The following is a 17,255-nucleotide window of genomic DNA, read 5'->3' as shown; positions in this document are numbered from 1 at the left end:
ACTGAGTACTATTATGACGGCTTTTATTTTAAACCGCCGATAAACCTCGAAACAATGAACTGACATCCTAACGCCATGCGGACTGACTGGCACAGGGCGTGCTGGAAACGCCTCCCTACAAACATGTTTTTAAGCATGCACGCTGTTCAAGAGGCAGCCTTTGTTTGGCTCTCTCGCATAGCCGTCCTGCAAAATAGGTTGCTGGTCAATGTCCGAAAGGGATCAGTCGCGCCAGCTCGTCAGGTGCATTGCAGCCCCGGGCATGTTTACTTGGGAATGCCGTCCTGCTGTGTTAAATGAGGTTTGCTCCCCAGGCTCCCTAGGGTGCATGGCTTGGGGGGGGGGACGAAGAGAAAAGAATGGCGTATGCACCCCACTCGCTGAATGGTGAGAGATTTCAAGGGTGTCCGCACCTATCTCGTGTTTGGTTTCTTTAAAATAAAATTAAGGTCACCTGAGATTCTGGCGTCGTTACGATAAACGGTTTTATTTACAGGCTGCCGCTGAGCATCATTTGGACTCTCAGCATCAGAACGCCAAATACAACTGCTCATTAGGTTTCAGGGGGGCGGTGGCTTCACAATGCCTTAGTACTGGATTCTCCCAGAGCGCAGAATCGGGCCTCTGGGTAGTTGCAGCAGCAGGTGTGGGGTGTAGGGGGAGCTGAGCTCCGGTGTCTAAATGATGCCTCCTTAATAAAGAGGGTAGTTGATCGCCCTGCCAGTGCTATCAGTTATCTCAGGAAGTTATGCTGCTTCCATTAACCCTCTCCTGACTAAACTACAGTCTTACAATCAATAATTAAAGCTATGAAGGAGCCCTTTAGATGACATCATTCTAGACTAACCAAAACAAACATGCAACAACAAAAGCAGATACAACAAAATGCTATGTAAAAACAATAGAAGTCAACAAAAGGACATACAATGCACTCAGTAAAAATAGGAAAATAGAAAAGAAGAGGGGCCTTCCTGAAAGATAGCCTATAACTACCAATAATAATAATAAGCTATACAACGGCAATTAAATAGATGGGCAAATAAATGATTTGGAGAGATATACATTGTGTCACCACAGAGAAAGTTTATTCCCTAGTCACCACCTACCTAACCTCCGATTGAAAACAGTGAATGCTGAGTGGGAAGCAAAACAGAACAAACGTGAATAAATTCACATTGTGAATAAATCTATATTGTTCTGCAGAGGCAACCGACAGGTATCATATCACCTTATGTTTATTCTTGGAATAATCTAACTGGGGGAGAGTGAGTAGGGAAATTATATTATTCCCTCTATAAAATGTTTACTTCCAAGAGCACAGGTCTGTTGCTGTCATTTTGTTGGAAGGATCCTGAATGTGTTTAGGAGACATGTGAAATGTATAGGAATCCTTAATCCTCAATATCACTTCTATTTTTATAGAAAAAGAGGTGTTGGAACTCACCATGAACACCTCTATTATAATGGCAATGGCTCCCACCTAAGAGATACCGGAACTGATTTCCGGCAATTTCTGGCTGAAAAAAGCACTGCTCAATATGTATTTCATCTAGGTAGGAGGGTTAACATTATAAACCTTCATCAGATTCAAGTGCCTCATATCTGTTCCCTTATAATCCCTACAGATCTGTGACTGATGGCTTACTTCTATTTGGACAATTCCCTACAGCTCAGAATTGGTTGCCATCCAGAACAGAACATTAGTCCAGGGGGAAACAATGAGAGCTTAGACAAAACAAATAAGATATATTCAGAAAGTGATAGTACCTGTAAAATCAGTTTATTCTGTGCTTACCTCTGAAAAAAACTAAGGAACACCAAATAAACTATTAAAAACATCGCCTGAAAAGGGACACATCCACAATTTTACTATTTATATAAAGAGAGATCAATTAAATCCTAGGAGGAAACAAGTCAGGAAACTGGGGGGGGGGGGGGGAGAGAGAGAGAAAGAGAGATAAATGCAGCTTCAGTACTACAGTACTTGCAAAGCATTATAATCAGCCATTTGAGCAAAAGGCAAAAATGCAAGCCAAAGCTGAAAATGATACCATCAGGCGAGAAAGCCAGCCATGGAAATAGCAGTCAGTGAAGCAGAAGACAGCACCTAGCAATAGAAACTGGATCCAGATTAGCCCAACCCAACACACCTAACTTCAGCCGCACTCTGCAGTCACTAGTCACATGAGTACCTAACCCTTGGACATATTGTCTTGTCAGGTTACTATGGGATGGTCCTATCTTGCAGCAGTGACTTGAAACCAGACAGCACTTTTATCCCTTTGATTTTTGCACCCAATAGGTTGTTTCCCAAGCCCTTATTTTAGCAATCAGAGAGCCAGCCACATAATAATGCACCAACCTGGTGTGTGCTATACGGCATGGCTCTCCTGTGCCTTGGCGTGGCTTTGTCTCTGATTGAGTCCAAGTACCACAAACCTGCTGTACCTTTCCACTCCACCTGCCCACACTTGGGATGGGGCTTCCCTGACAGATTGCCATTGCAATCTAAGGAATTGCTCTTTGAGGAACAAAACAAAAGCATAGTTGGCCATTTAGAAACTATACATATGTACTATACGCATGAAGGCCAATGGTTAAGCATATGCCTTATTTGGAACCATTTCCAAACAGGAAAACTTTTTAAGATATAGGCAGCAGCATTTAATTTCTTATTATCAGCAGAAATGCATTAAAAGCAGTCTACCCCCATTTATTTTTGGTTCCTCTTTGCACTATTTATGTTCCCATGCGCAGAAAATTAGCAAGTAACTATTTAAGCCTAGAATGCCAAGTAGTATGGTAGGGCCTATACTTCAAAGCCTATCTACTGGGACAGATAAATCCAATATGCCACATTATGGTAGGAATAACACAATTAAAGGAGTGAGAAATATTAAAGCATTTTTTTCTTTGTTCTTTTTTGGCTGCATATTATGGAGCCAATTGCAACAGTAAATAAAAATGGGTTCAGTGGTGGTAGTCTCCTGAGGAGCGAACCTTTATGTTGGAAAGTTTTGCTCACCCTTGGCCAGTTTATTAGCTTAAGGTCCCTATTGTTCAACAGAATGGAAAACATCTACCAACGAGCATTCTTTGCACTGATACAATTCTTGTCGTGTCCATGTAAGGGCAGAAGTGGTGGTATGGCAGTAATGATGATTTACAACTGCCCTCTAAATCCAAGAAGGTTCACAGAAACCTCAATTAGGTTTCTACTACAGATTTATGTAGATGTTCCATGGACCAAGACAGTGTTTTGTTTTTTAAAAAAAAATACTGTAGATTCCAGATCATCATCAGCTGTACTTTTAGATCTATCAGCAGAGAAGGCAGTAACAGTGACTTCATGCATATCCCAAACTCTCTTGGCATCCAAGTACAAGGGTAATTTACACAACCCTGGAATATATGATTCAGTCCTTATTTTCCAAGCAGGTACTTAATCCCTCTGGATTGTGTTGTGCCACTGACAAAGCAATCACTGGGACTCACTGCCCTGGGCGTAAGCGACATTTCAGCATGCCACTATCAAATACAATTAGGCTGAGGTGCTCGCAAGGATCATATGAGCTGGCCTGTACACAAGACGTGTCCTTCAAAAACAAGCATGCTTTTTCTAACAAGCCCTATTATTTTTTACGTTTACTCTGAACCCCATTGAATTCAATGGAGTTTATGCCCAAGTGGACCAACAGAAGATTGCTGCTGCTCACCTTTGTGGAGGATTATTTGTTCTTCAGAGTTCAATAAACATGAACATAAGATTAGACACAGTCACAGGTATTTACACAATTGGCAAGTGACTGCCATGCACTGTTAATTCAAGACCAACTTGGCCTAAAAATATCCTTTTGAATTATATACACAATACATGGAACCTAACAAAGGGACAATATGAATTGACTCTCCACACCCTTACTATGGTATTGATGAAATGGAAAAATAAAAATGCAACACCCTTCAACAAATGGATTGAAGGTATTTATAAACTTACAACACGTGAACAAGTCACATACAAACGTAGACTTGTCATGGACAAATAACAATCTTGTAATAATTTATGGGTATATATGTATATATCCAACAGCCTTGTGTTACACGGAGAAACCATGTGGTTGTTATAGTCCAGTGGCAGTGAGATCTGACAATCAGGAGCAAAAATTATATTCACCAAATAAAGTCTGGTTTTCAGGAGCTTCCAATAGTGTTTGAACAAAGCTAAAAACTCATACACTGGCCTAAACCTCCCTCCCCACCCCAGTTTGTTTGTTTTTTAATCAAGAATACATCTGAACAATTAAGATTTAAATAGAAGCTTTAATTATTTTTAAATAATGTTATTACATGGGGACTCCATTATTACAAAACCACTTTTATTTAAGTACAATACAAAAAATTTAAAAAGATACAAAATAAGTGCTTCCAAAAGTTATTAGTATCCCAGTATCCTTCTAGAGCTAAAGTTCGACACCTCCATCGGTACCTCTGTCATGAAAATATTGCAAAAAGATAGCTGGATTACTAGCATAGAATTGATCAAGCAACCTCTTCCGCTCTTTGGCAGAGAGACTGGAGTCCTCATCAATAGATTTTAGCAAAGATACAAGTTCCTTTTTTGTAGTCTTCTTTGCACTGTGGTGATACTCACTTTTGTCAAGTTGCTGGCAGAAAGTATATCCTAAAAAGCAAGCATGAAAAACCATTCATAAAAGTACAGTGGTGCCCCGCAAGACGAACGCCTCGCAAGACAAAAAACCCGCTAGACAAAAGGGTTTTCCGTTTTGGAGGCGCTTCGTAAAACAAATTTCCCTATGGGGTTGCTTCGCAAGACGAAAAAAATCTTGCACCCCCCGCGGGTTTTTTCCGCTTTTTCCGCCCTTTTCTTAAGCCGCTAAGCCACTTATCAGCTGTTCCGCTGATAAGCCGCTTAACAGCTGATCGCTGGAAGCCGCTTGACAACTGTAGCGCTAATCCGCTAAGCTGTCAATGGGCTTGCTTCGCAAGACGAAAAAACCGCTAGACGAAGAGAATCGCGGAACGGATTATTTTTGTCTTGCGAGGCACCACTGTATAGTGGTAACTTTTGTCATTGATATACAGTATTCTCATATCCATAATCAATAGAGCAGAGGCATGGGGGGCTTCTGGCCTGCCAGGGATCCTAATTTGGCTTGTGAAGGTGAAGTCATTTCCCTCCACCCATGCCCACATGGCCCCACACCTTCTAAGCTGAACTGATCCCTGCCGCAACTGGAACACATTCTCATGTTTCCCTCATACTGAAGTTATCAGATGTAACATGACAACAGGCCATTGACAGGTGGGTAGCCCTACCTACCTAGCAAAGTGACATGTGTGTGTGGGGAGGCCTCAGAATTTGCCCCCCTCCTAAGCTGGATCCTGTTCCCCACCCTTGCCCTATATCACTCTGGAAGGTAGTCCAGTATTACCCCCATTTTACAGATAAAGGACGTAGGCTGAATATCTTGCTTAAGACCACCTAGTAATCTCATGGCTAAAGAAATTGGGACCAGGGATTTCCCACTCATGCTCTTGACCATCTGACAACTGCTTTCATCTCAGTCTACTTAATTAGCTTGCATTTTCATAGAACCACATTGCTGAATGGGCCCCAATGCATCACTAACCCAACCCATTCCTTACCAAATTTCGTTATCACTACGTTCAAATAAATGGTGGAGTCAATTAAGATAGATTTTTCCAAGTTTTGCCAGAGGTTTCTTTAGAAGTGATTCAAAAACAGGCATGTGGAAACTTGTGGCCCTCCAGATGTTGCTGTACTTCAGCTCCTATCAGTCCTAGCCAGCATGGCCAATGGTCAGGTCTGATGAGAGCTGTAGTCCAGCAACAGGTGGAGGGTCACCGATTCCCCAGCCAAGGACTTAAATGTTATTAAATACATGGTTACCTGTATTCAGGTTGGAATCTTTCCCCTGCTGTATAGCCACAAGCTTGTCACTAACCATTTTATGCAACGTCCCTGGGATCTTGGAGAAAAGCAACAGCTTCTTTTAGTCATTAAAATTTAGGAAGATAATTCAGTAACAAGCAACAGCAAGGGAACAAGGTTTAAGGCACTTACCTTTAATACATCTTTCTGGTAGTCCACCAAAAACAAAATTAGAAGGTCAGTTTTTCCTTTAGATAAACTTTTATTGTTGACTATGGCTTTGGAGAAAGTTCTTTTCACAACCATCCGGTTGTCGCTCTACAAAATGGGGGGGGCGGGGAAATGATTAAAGGAATGTTTCCCTACTTACTTACTCTGTTTTCAAACACAAGTTTCCTATAGTTTGCTTTGTAAGACTACAGAAAGTTATGTGAATGCAAGTTACTTAATTTGTGAAGTAAGCCTAATAGAGTTCAGTACAGCTTATGCATAAGTCTGCTTAAAATCATCCCAATATTATTGTTACTGGTCATTTAGGGGTTGTGTCCAACATGGTGCACAGAGTTCCCATTGTGCAAGTGGACTTTTCCTTCCTCTCTTTTCCTTGCACACCTTCAGAATCTGCTCCAGGGGCTCTCTCCAACCCTTTGGAGCAGATTTTGAGGGTGCACAGGGGACGGGAAAGGGGAAATACTATGCTAGCAGAATAGTCACACTGGAAACGACCCATTATTTTTTATCATTATTAACTATTACTATTGCTTACTATTGTTATTAACCACTATTTCTTACCTACTCTTTGTCATAAGGTCCCAGCTCAGATTTAAAATATATAGAAAATATTAAAGTAAATTAAAACAATGTTCTGTCTGGTGGTGAGGAAACTGCTGCAGTGGGACTCTTTGATCCACTGGTTAGCAGCACTGGAAACCCAACGTCACATGGGAGGAACCCATATTGTGGCTCCTTCCCACTTCAGAGCTTCAGTTTCTCAAAAGGACGGTGCCACCATGGGAAGGAATCATGGCATGGGTTCCCACCATAGCAATCTCATATTTCCAACATTAACCTAGTGGCACTGCTCTGCTCCAAAGACTGGCATGTCATTGAAGGTTACATTAGAAGGGGCCGTAAGTGATCACACTTGCCTCTGCTTGGAGCTTAAGATCAGAATTCTGAGCGATAATAGCCATGAAGTAGAGTAGTCTCCTGAACTCCTCTCTTCTTGTACTATCCAATAACTTCAAGTAGAGCTGAATCGCTTCCAAAGCTTGATCAGTTTTCCCATTAACTGGAACAAAGAAGAACGATGGAGTTTATGACTAACACCCAACATTACTGTTCTGTTTAAATACCGACAATTCCCCATCACCACAAACTTGTTAAGTTTGCCAATAAAAGCACAGTTACCATTGAGCTATATAGTACAGTGTGCATTTTACAAGAGTTTTTACTCCACATGTCTGCATACATTGATAAAGAATGTCGCTAGTCATCTAGAAATTTGGAAGCCAATTGCACTTACCTAGCAGCTCTGCAATGCCCAGGTGGATTTCAGGTGCATGACTTAACAGTGGTTCCTTCTTTTGGCTATAGTATCTACCAATGGTATCAAACAGCAGCAGCTTCCCAAAATGTACTTTATCAGGCTGCTCAGGCAAATTGCGGCTCACATCAACCACCATCGGATCTGGCAGATATTCCAGACAGTCTATTGCTGCCGACAGCCATTCATCCGTCCTAGAAAATGAAAATTCCTATGTCTCTATATTTTCAAAGTCATGGGCCCTACTCCAGGTAAAGTCTGTCCATAACCAAGACCCACTGAAGTCATAGTAACAGCTTAGGGCCAAAGCTAGGTGCGACCTGAGAGATGAAGGAAAGATCTTCAGTGGTGGCATTTAAGAAAAAGATCAAAGCACCTTGCAGGTGGGATGGGAGGTGAATACAATTAAAATGGGAACTGCAGCACAGAGGCAGGAAAAGTAACCCTTCCTATTTTCCTAGCACACCCTTCCTAGCACACTATTTTCTTGGTCCAAACCCTCCCCCTCCAAAATAAACATGCCTCTAAAGATGCTTTTTGCCCTGCAGGTAAAAGTAAACTTAGTCTGTAACTCAACTTCCTGTGTTCCTGTTCATCAACATACATACTTACTGAGAGTCTCCAAATGCTTTCAGAATTTCTCGGTCCAGGTAGTTGCTTGTGATGTTACATTCAGACTCTTGCTTTGTTTGTGGAAATTTAGATCCTACCTTCTGGTACTCAAGTAAAGAGTCAAGAAGTGGAAGATCTATAAGCTGCAGGAGGCGGGTAATTGTTTGCTCTCTCCAGACTTCGTTAATAACTAGAAGCACAATTCAAATGCCAAGATCCAGTTAGCTAAAGTTATTTAGGGGTCAAGGAGTAATTTGCTATTGCAGTATTTGTCTTTTAGCCTAAGAGACTTAATACTTCACTGAAAGAACACTTAAGCGACCTGCTTCCTTATTAATGCATTATCAACTTACAAGTGTACTTTATCAGGGTAAAAGGAAGGTGACCAACAGCAATTTATGCAGGGAACAGCAAGCATTTGGACATAGCCAACATGCTTTACATTTTTTCCTGTGGAACTTGCGAATGATCTTTGCTGCACAGGGAATCCAATCACATAAATCATGCTAATAAGGATGCGTAAAGAAAGGAGGCCTTGTTGAAGACTTTAGAGTTGGAACAATGGATTGCTTAGCTTCAAGAGCCTCTGCCACATTCAAGGATTCCAAAACTGAAAAGCAAGAACTTGTCTGCTTGCTGCATTTTCTAATCAGGACTAAATTTTCAACTACAGAAAAACAACTCTAATGTTGGGTTTTCCCATCAATGAAGATGAAATAGTGGCAGCAACACATCCCAGCCTTCTTAAAACTAGCTAAATTTTAAAGGTAATGAAAAGCTTTGAACACTTGCACTACTGGTGGCTAAGCTTTAAATCTGAGTTTTAAACTGAATTTCATTAAAAATAATAATAATTTGGAATAGTTTTTATTGTTTTATGATGCACTTATTTTATTTGTTGCTTTGTAAGCCATCCAGGGAACTTCTATTCTGGGGTGGCTACATAATAAATGTAATACATAAAAGTTTTTTAGCCACTACAAGTAAAAAATGTGAGGCAATGCCATCTTCAAAACCACCACAGTCAGCCCTTCCCTTTATTGCTTGTGATAGTTTTGCTAAAGTCTAAAGAGCTAAAGTCTAAAGAGCTTGGGGAGAGAAGGCAGGCAGCAGCACATCACTGGCTAAGCAAATGGCTAGGCCATGCTGGCTGGGGTTGATGGAAGCTGTAGTCCAAAACACACCATGGCTACTGAGCTGGTGAGGGCTTGTCTATACTGATCATCACCAGGCCCTCCAGCTTAACTTCACAAACTTCTATTCCCTGTGACAGTTGTGGGTCAGTGTCAGAGGCTGGCCTTGCACAATATATCAGGATGGGGCGACAATAGGCATCTGCTGTAAGTCAAGAAAATACACTCCACAGTGTATTCCTTTTATTCTAAGCACTGTATTTGGTAGTGGAAAGGAGCTAAATTTGCAAGTTCCCACCAGTTTAAAACAAGACATCCATTCCTTCCCTTGGGTGCAAGCAATTATGATGTTTGCACATCACTTACCTTGGTGAGAAAAGTTTGGAGAGGTATTTACTTGAGAGGAACTAACAGGCGTTAGACTCAAGTTTTCCAAGAGATCCTCCAAGCTTCCTGATTTCACTGGTGTTATGCTAAGTAATGCTCTTTTCTCCTGTCTGAAGAAAGAAAAATTGATTATTCAAGTTATCTGCTCATCAGCCAGAAAGGTCCTGGTAGCGATAGTCTCTACAAGTGAGCTTTTAATTCATGACTACTCAACTGAAGGGCAAAAAATACAAACATTCCACTTCAAACATAAAAATGAACCAAAGAGATACATGCTCAAGATAACTGAATACACATTAGTGTCCCTTATGTTAATCACCTCCTGGCAAATAGAAGGGGAAGAAATGAAGGCAGTGAGAGATTTTACTTTCTTGGGCTCCATGATCACTGCAGATGGTGATAGCAGTCACGAAATTAAAAGACGCCTGCTTCTTGGGAGAAAAGCAATGACAAACCTAGACAGCATTTTAAAAAGCAGAGACATCACCTTGCCAACAAAGGTCCGTATAGTTAAAGTTATGGTTTTCCCAGTAGCGATGTATGGAAGTGAGAGTTGGACCATAAAGAAGGCTGATCACCGAAGAATTGATGCTTTTGAATTATGGTGCTGGAGGAGACTCTTGAGAGTCCTATGAACTGTAAGAAGATCAAACCTATCCATTCTGAAGGAAATTAGCCCTGAGTGCTCACTGGAGGGACAGATCCTGAAGCTGAGACTCAAATACTTTGGCCACCTCAAGACTCCCTGGAAAAGACCCTGATGTTGGGAAAGATGGAGGGCACAAGGAGAAGGGGACGACAGAGAACAAGATGGTTGGACAGTGTTCTCGAAGCTACCAGCATGAGTTTGACCAAACTGCGGGAGGCAGTGGAAGACAGGAGTGCCTGGCGTGCTCTGGTCCATGGGGTCGCAAAGAGTCAGACACGACTAAATGACTAAACAACAACAGCATGTTAATTGACCTGTCATAAGAGTATCAAAACCAATCTGTTACAATCCCAATCCCATTTGCCTAGTTCTATTTCAGTAGGATCTATTTCTGTGTAGAAATGGCTAAGATTGTGCTGTTAGGCCTGCTCTTCTAAGAAGTTTGATATAATGGACATATTTAACTGTGACTGCATTACTTGAAGCTGTGATAAAACATATTGAGCTAAGACACACAGCCCCAGACCCGTATTTATAAATACTTATGGTTGGCCACAATTGCTGAGGCTGAGCCCTATTTATGTTTGCAGTGTCCAATTAAGAACTGATATTTACAATGTGTCACTGATGTGAATTGTGTATTAGTTCATGCACTTCAACAAACTAAATATAAAGTGCTACTGCATTTGGGGTGGAGAGGGAATGGCGACTAGCAATCTTGTTTTTGCACCTGTAATCCAGGTTCCAGGAGCCATTTGGCTCCTAGCTTTTCTCTCTTAGTTTCCAACACTGCTTCTAAGGGGCCAAGCTATGTGTACTCAGACGTAAGTCCTACTAAGTTCAGTAGGATTTACTCCCCTGCAAAGGTGCTTAGGTGTGATGTCTAAGGCAACCCTACTTCCAGGTTAGTGGGAACAAGCACCACTGACTTCAAATGGACTTGTTTCTATCTGGCTATATATAGATTGCACTGTAAAGCACAACCAAGTAATATTCAGCATCTTTCACAAGGGTTGCGCACATTGCACCCAAATGAGGCCTCTCAGTTCGCTTGTCAACAGGTTTAATTTTGATTAAGGGCAGATCCACACCACACATTTAAAGCATATGCCTTCCCCCAAATACTGGAAACTGTCATTTCCCTCTCACAAAAGATACATTTTCCAGCATTCTTAACAAACCAGTTCCCAGGATTCTTTGAGAGAAGGCATTGGATGTGGTTTAAATGCATCGTACGCTTTTCTCCTAAGAGTTAGAAGCATGTTAGTCACCTTACATTACACACATAAGCTCACATCCTTACATTCTACTTTGGTGTCCACCCTTGGTTCCATTCTCAAAAGACACTAACACATTTTGAATGTCCACTTCGCCCATATAATAATAGACCAAAAGAACAACTCTCCTTGTAATCATAATTAGTTCACGTGAGTGAGTCTTCAGCATGTGCCTTCAGATACATCACTCATCAGCTGGAATGATACAAACAAAATCCTGTCGAAGAATTGTACTTGATTCAATGGAAATTAGTCATACTTAAATTCATTTGCGAATGACAGAGTTGAAGTGTAAATTGGGTTGTTTTTATTTTATGTATTTTGTGTTTTTTTTATATTGTGATTTTCTCCTGTGAGCCACCTGAGACCTGTGGGTATAGGGCAGTATATACCGTATTTTTTGCTCTATAATACTCACTTTTTCCCTCCTAAAAAGTAAGGGGAAATGTGTGTGCGTCTTATGGAGCGAATGCAGGCTGGGCAGCTATCCCAGAAGCCAGAACAGCAAGAGGGATTGCTGCTTTCACTGCACAGCTCTTGCTGTTCTGGCTTCTGGGATTCAGAATATTTTTTTTCTTGTTTTCCTCCTCCAAAAACTAGGTGCGTCTTATGGTCTGGTACGTCTTATAGAGCGAAAAACATGGTAAATTTTAAGAGGAGGAGGAGGAGGAGGAGGAGGAGGAGTAGGAGGAGGAGGAGAAGAAGAAGAAGAAGAAGAAGAAGAAGAAGAAGAAGAAGAAGAAGAAGAAGAAGAAGAAGAAATTGACCCCTCTCTCTCTAGCTGGGACTATTATGCAACAGCTACTTGCAACTTTCATGGTCATTTTTGGATTTAAAAAATAACACTATACTCTTCCCTCCTCTTCCCATTTGTAGTCATGCTTCACCACAGTTTTATAAACAGAAATATCCAAAGTTGTACAATCTTACTACTATTTAAAAGTAGCCGAGTTGAATGGAACTCACTCCCAGAAAAGGAGGTATAAGACTGCAGCCTTGATCTCAAATCATATCTTTATTCACATTCAATTGTTCGAATGTCGTCACTTATGTCACTAAGAGGAGCAACAGTGACACAAAAAAAGGGAGGTTATTGGCAGACCTGAGGAAATCCCAAGGTTTGGTACAATTGTACAATGGTACAAAATAAATGTTAGGAAAACCGCTCCGCCCCCATGAGTACTGAGTATGCTTAATCTTCAAAAAAGTATCGACTGAAAACTAGGTCAAGTGGGCCAGAAGGGCAGGGGCAAAATTAGGTTTTATTTCACCTGGGTCAAAGACCCAGTTTGGCACCCCATCACTCGCTTTTGTGGACATACATGCACACAAACACACACAGGCTGGGAGCCTCAATGGCGCCCCTCTGGAGGTTTCAGCCAGGGCAAAAAATCCAGCTAGCCCCGCTTCCCCATAGCAACGGTTCTGTGCAGGGGGGCGGGGCAGAAGAAAGTAGCTTAAAAAGAGGACAGAGGAAGATATATAAAAATGAAATTGTTCTTTCTGTTCCTATCCATTCCCTCTTACCCCAGCAGCCAGTCAACATTCTGTGTCTACTGAGCATGCTCAGTCCTCACTCGGCTGTTTTGGGGTGGGAGGAACATGCTGGTATTCAGTTCCAGCTACCTTGAAATCTACAATTTCTCCATTGACTTCTACAGGCAGCTCTACCTTCTATCCCAGGGGACATTTTAAAACACAGATTTATAACCACATGAACCTGCCTGCCTGGCAAGATCTTCACTGGAGGCTCTTGTCTGAATGCTCCCTGCAACAGGAGGTAAACTGGTGGCATCAGAGAGAGCCCATTTGATGGTGGCATCCCCACAGTGGAACACTCCCCAGAAACACTTGGCTGGTAACTAGTTCCTAGTGTGTTAGTTTCATTACCAGGTGCCTAAAGCTTTTAAATTGTCCAAAAAGCCCTTTTACACTAGGCAACTAATTTTGCTGCCATAGCCTTTTTGTTTCTGTTTCTGTTCAGCTTTTTGCTTTTACTGACTTTATTGTCCTTTTATTGTCCATTAAAGTGATATCATCAGCCAATGTGGAAGCCTTACACTGAAAGGCAAAATATACATTTAAGAGAGACACACATAGACATCCAGCAAGGATGGAAACTAGCTTCAATTCCAGCACCCCTTGGTTGGATGAGAACTCCTAAAAACTGGTGCTGCATGCATAATTCCCAGGGCATCCTGAATTCAGGGCTGTTCTCACACATCCTTAGTCAGATGGCCAATAGCAGCACCAATCACCTTGTCTTTCTGACAAGTAGGGGGAGTCGACTGCCCCTTTCCACATCCACAGAGGCACCTGGCCAGATAGTGACAGTGACATGTACAGAGTTGGTGCACAAAGCTGCAGAGATAGATCAAAGCAAAGTCCATCATGAGTTCAGCTAAAGTAGATCTTCCTCAGTTGTTGACTGTGGAACAACTTATGCTTACCATTTTTCCTTCTATAGACAAGACATCCTCCTTCCTAACCTTTTAAGCTGCATACACAGTTCTTTGGATTGCAGCCCACATAGAGAATTAAGTTCTATTGACTTTAGGGCCATTCAAGAAGGATTTGCTTTTATTTATATGTATCTCTCTCTCTCTCTCTCTCTCTCTCTCTCTCTCTCTCTGTTATTTATATGTATGTATGTATGTGTGTGTGTGTGTGTGTGTGTGTGTGTCTCTGTGTGTATTATATATATATTACCTTGGATGTGCAGATACATCCACAGCAGCAACCAGGACTGACTTCTGAGCAAATGAGCACACAAGATAGGACTGCCAGGCTCCCGTCTTACAACTAGAAAGTCCCAATTAATACTGAAACACTCAAGTTCAAAGTAAGTCTGATTAGGGTTAGGCTGCTTTCAAGATAGAACAACAAGAAAACATGGCAAATATTTTCATTTGGTACTAACCTTTGATGCAGAGTCCGGCCATACTCTTTTCCAAACGGACTGTCCATTTGGTTACACGCATTTGGAAACCTGTAGAGGCTGCAGCTGCTATCTTCGAACACAGACCGTTTGTCTTTTCCAAAGACTCTGGTAGAAACTGCTTCAAACACTTTGTAGTCCATCAGTGCCTGACACACTCTCACAACTTTAGTCCGGGAAATATCTACATTGCCAAAGTATTTGTTCTGCAGAAGGTGGGCATAGATGATGTCTACTGCATCGGAGCCAATAAAACAGTCGTTAAAAGATTTCAGGTTCTGACGCCGCTTTTTCACTTCAACTTGGCTCTGAAGTGCGTTGATAATGCTGCTCCAGACATATGTGGCTCCAAATGGTCTCTGTGCCAAGCTGAAACCTAAACACGCAATGCAAGAGATGTATTTCAGTGAGTTTTCTGGAAGCAGATTATGGACCTACCCAATATTTTTAGGAGTCACTTCCAAAAGTGTGCATCATTTCCCATGGAAATATTGGCGGAGCCCTTTTACTGGCAACATTAGCTAACAAGGTCTCTAGCGCAGGGATGGGAAACCTTTTGCCTGCCAGGTGGAGTGAGACTCCATCTCCCATAAACTTCAGCCAGTATGGTCAATGGTCAGGGATGATGGACTCTGGGACTCCAACATCTGGGGAAGGACAGAGGCTACCCAACCCACCCTGCTCTAATGTTTGACTCGAGGGAATATAACAGTTGTGTCCCCGTAACTATAAAAATGCTATCAGTTAGCAGGGCTGGGAAAGATTTCTCTCTGCCAGACACAGAGACCCTATAAAGCAGATTTCAGTCGATCATTGACAATATTGGGGATCTTCATTTTCTCACTGAGAAACTTTTGTGGGATACTTTTTGTGGGAGAGTCTTGCCCACACCTGCCCTAGATTCTTCTATGCAAGGCTGCCATTTCAAATTCCTGAGGTGGGGGAGGGAAAGAGAAAGAAGGTATTTTACAGGTGACCATGATTCTTCACAAGATTGTAAAAGCTCTTGTATCCACTCAGGATTAAAGTTGCAGAGAGAGAGAGAGAGAGAGAGAGAGAGAGAGATGTATTTTAAAAGCATGTGTTGTGGTTACTATTTGTACTTTATAATTACAGCAAAGCCATCAGCACAGAACGGTCTTTTTTATTATTAAAACAAATGCCTGAGACACACACACACCTGGTACATTCACCCATCAAATTTTTATGCCTATGACCATAATATTTATAGTCAAGTACTGGAGGATGCAAAGGCTGCTCCAGAACACCTAAATCTACTGGTACTGTCTGTATCAGACCAGTAAACTCAAATGCCTGAGTAGTTCTGCAGAGATTAAAAAAAAACAGTTCCTTTTTTAAAACAAAAAATCTACCATACCATAGCCAACAGCACTAAAGCTTTTCTAATTCTTGTTGCCAAACAGACCCCAGGGAAAGCTTTGTTTGCTAACAACATTGGAGTCAAGACTACCCAAACTGAGAGGAAAGTATTTCCTCTCCTGGAAGACAGTCCACAAGAGACCAGCTCCTGCAGATTTACATATATGAACTTCCATAGGGATCACACAGCCAGTGTGAATTTGATCACACTTAAACAGCAATTTACCCACGGCTATATGTTAAGAAGGAACCTAATATGCTGATGAATAGCATCTCCGGCTTTTGGAGGGCAGTTCAGTTACGAGAGACAGAACAGACCTATTGCGGGAAGCGAGGGAATGAAAGCACTTTATGAAATTAATGTAGAAATGTGAGCAAGTAAAGCAAGCTAGAAGAGCTTCCTCTGTCGAGGAAAGGCTTCTTGCATATTACCCAGCGACTCCAGTCAACCTGAAGAAACAGGCCACCAGCTCTAACCCCACACACAGAGAGAGATAGCCTGCCCAGCGGCAGGTCCGGAAACAGGAAACCTACCAGAGCTGAGAGGAGGGAAGTCCACGCCATCCTAGCCCTTAGGCACAATAATTAACATTTTTAACCTCTTATATGTGTTTGTGAGAGGGGGTGGAGGAGTTATTGGTTTGTTTTGTTCTTGTTTTTATTATGCGTTTTTCTACTGCGATCCGCCCTGAGATCAGTATACAAGGGCAGTATACAAATTTATAATAAAATAGGATTCTGCCCGAGCAACTGGACCCCTCCAGAATAAGAGCAAAACAACAACAACAACAACAACAACGCTCTGTTGACCGCCCGGCTGACCTTCCAACAGGGCTAAGGCCAACCATTTCCCAGAAAAGAGGAGATAGCCGTCGAAGGGAGAAGATACGGGGTTGCATCACAGCAACCGCGGCGGGTCGGGCCAAAGGTCCATCCGTCGATCAGACCCGGGCGCTGCCTCCACCTGCGGCCGGTCAGAGAACGCGCCTTCCGCCCGCCCCACGGGGCGAAATTGGGGAGGCGAGGGCGCGAGATAGGCGGCTTTGCATATGACTTTATAGGAGCCGACCCTTAAGAGCGAGAAGAGGCGGGGAGCCCACGGCACCCACCTGCCTTAAGTGGAGGCGCTTTGCCCCGCAGTATCTCTTCTCCCCCCGGAGAACATAAAGAAGCAGCCCCGAACCCGCCGCCTACCTGGAGGCTTGTTAGCCGGACTGTACACAGCGCAGAGATTCAAAGCCGCCGCCTTCTCCTTCACGCTGGCCATAGCGCCGGCCGGTTTCTGCCTCGGCGTCCCTGGGAATGAGCGGAGAAGCCCGGCCGCCTCGCGGAGGGGAAATAGGCGGTGCTCGCACGCAGGCGCTGCTCCTATTGGCTCGCGTTAGCGGCGGGGGAGGAGCCCGTCCTCTACTTTAACAA

General features: G+C 42.5%; 1 protein-coding gene and 1 long non-coding RNA gene across 2 annotated transcripts; one reads left to right on the top strand and one right to left on the bottom strand.

Moving 5' to 3' along the window:
- Positions 1-56: 56 nt before the first annotated feature.
- On the top strand, positions 57-1,864 carry LOC310838703. The gene is made up of 2 exons (XR_014561126.1): positions 57-387; positions 1,626-1,864. It is a non-coding gene; the product is annotated as an uncharacterized lncRNA (long non-coding RNA).
- A 2,436-nt stretch (positions 1,865-4,300) lies between these two features.
- Positions 4,301-17,156, bottom strand: DEPDC7 (DEP domain containing 7). Its single transcript, XM_083753960.1, has 9 exons — positions 17,031-17,156; positions 14,439-14,832; positions 9,572-9,702; positions 8,073-8,262; positions 7,440-7,654; positions 7,063-7,205; positions 6,107-6,232; positions 5,933-6,011; positions 4,301-4,681 (listed from the first exon to the last, which is right to left on the bottom strand). Exons 1-9 carry the CDS (start codon positions 17,101-17,103, stop codon positions 4,461-4,463), a joined length of 1,572 nt encoding a protein of 523 aa, XP_083610086.1. The 5' UTR covers positions 17,104-17,156; the 3' UTR covers positions 4,301-4,460.
- Between the last annotated feature and the right edge of the window lie 99 nt (positions 17,157-17,255).

The sequence above is a fragment of the Podarcis gaigeae genome, assembly GCF_964106915.1.
Source record: "Podarcis gaigeae genome assembly, chromosome: 1".
NCBI lineage: Eukaryota > Metazoa > Chordata > Lepidosauria > Squamata > Lacertidae > Podarcis > Podarcis gaigeae.
This window is presented reverse-complemented; position numbering and strand designations above follow the sequence as displayed.

Excerpts from the sequence above, each read along its gene's own strand:
- DEPDC7 (XM_083753960.1), bottom strand. The coding sequence starts at position 17,103 with ATGGCCAGCGTGAAGGAGAAGGCGGCGGCTTTGAATCTCTGCGCTGTG. Across the intron at positions 8,263-9,571 it reads TCCAAACTTTTCTCACCAAG|TTATTAACGAAGTCTGGAGA; the intron begins GTAAGTGATGTG and ends TTGTGCTTCTAG. Across the intron at positions 6,233-7,062 it reads ATCTTAAGCTCCAAGCAGAG|AGCGACAACCGGATGGTTGT; the intron begins GCAAGTGTGATC and ends CCCATTTTGTAG.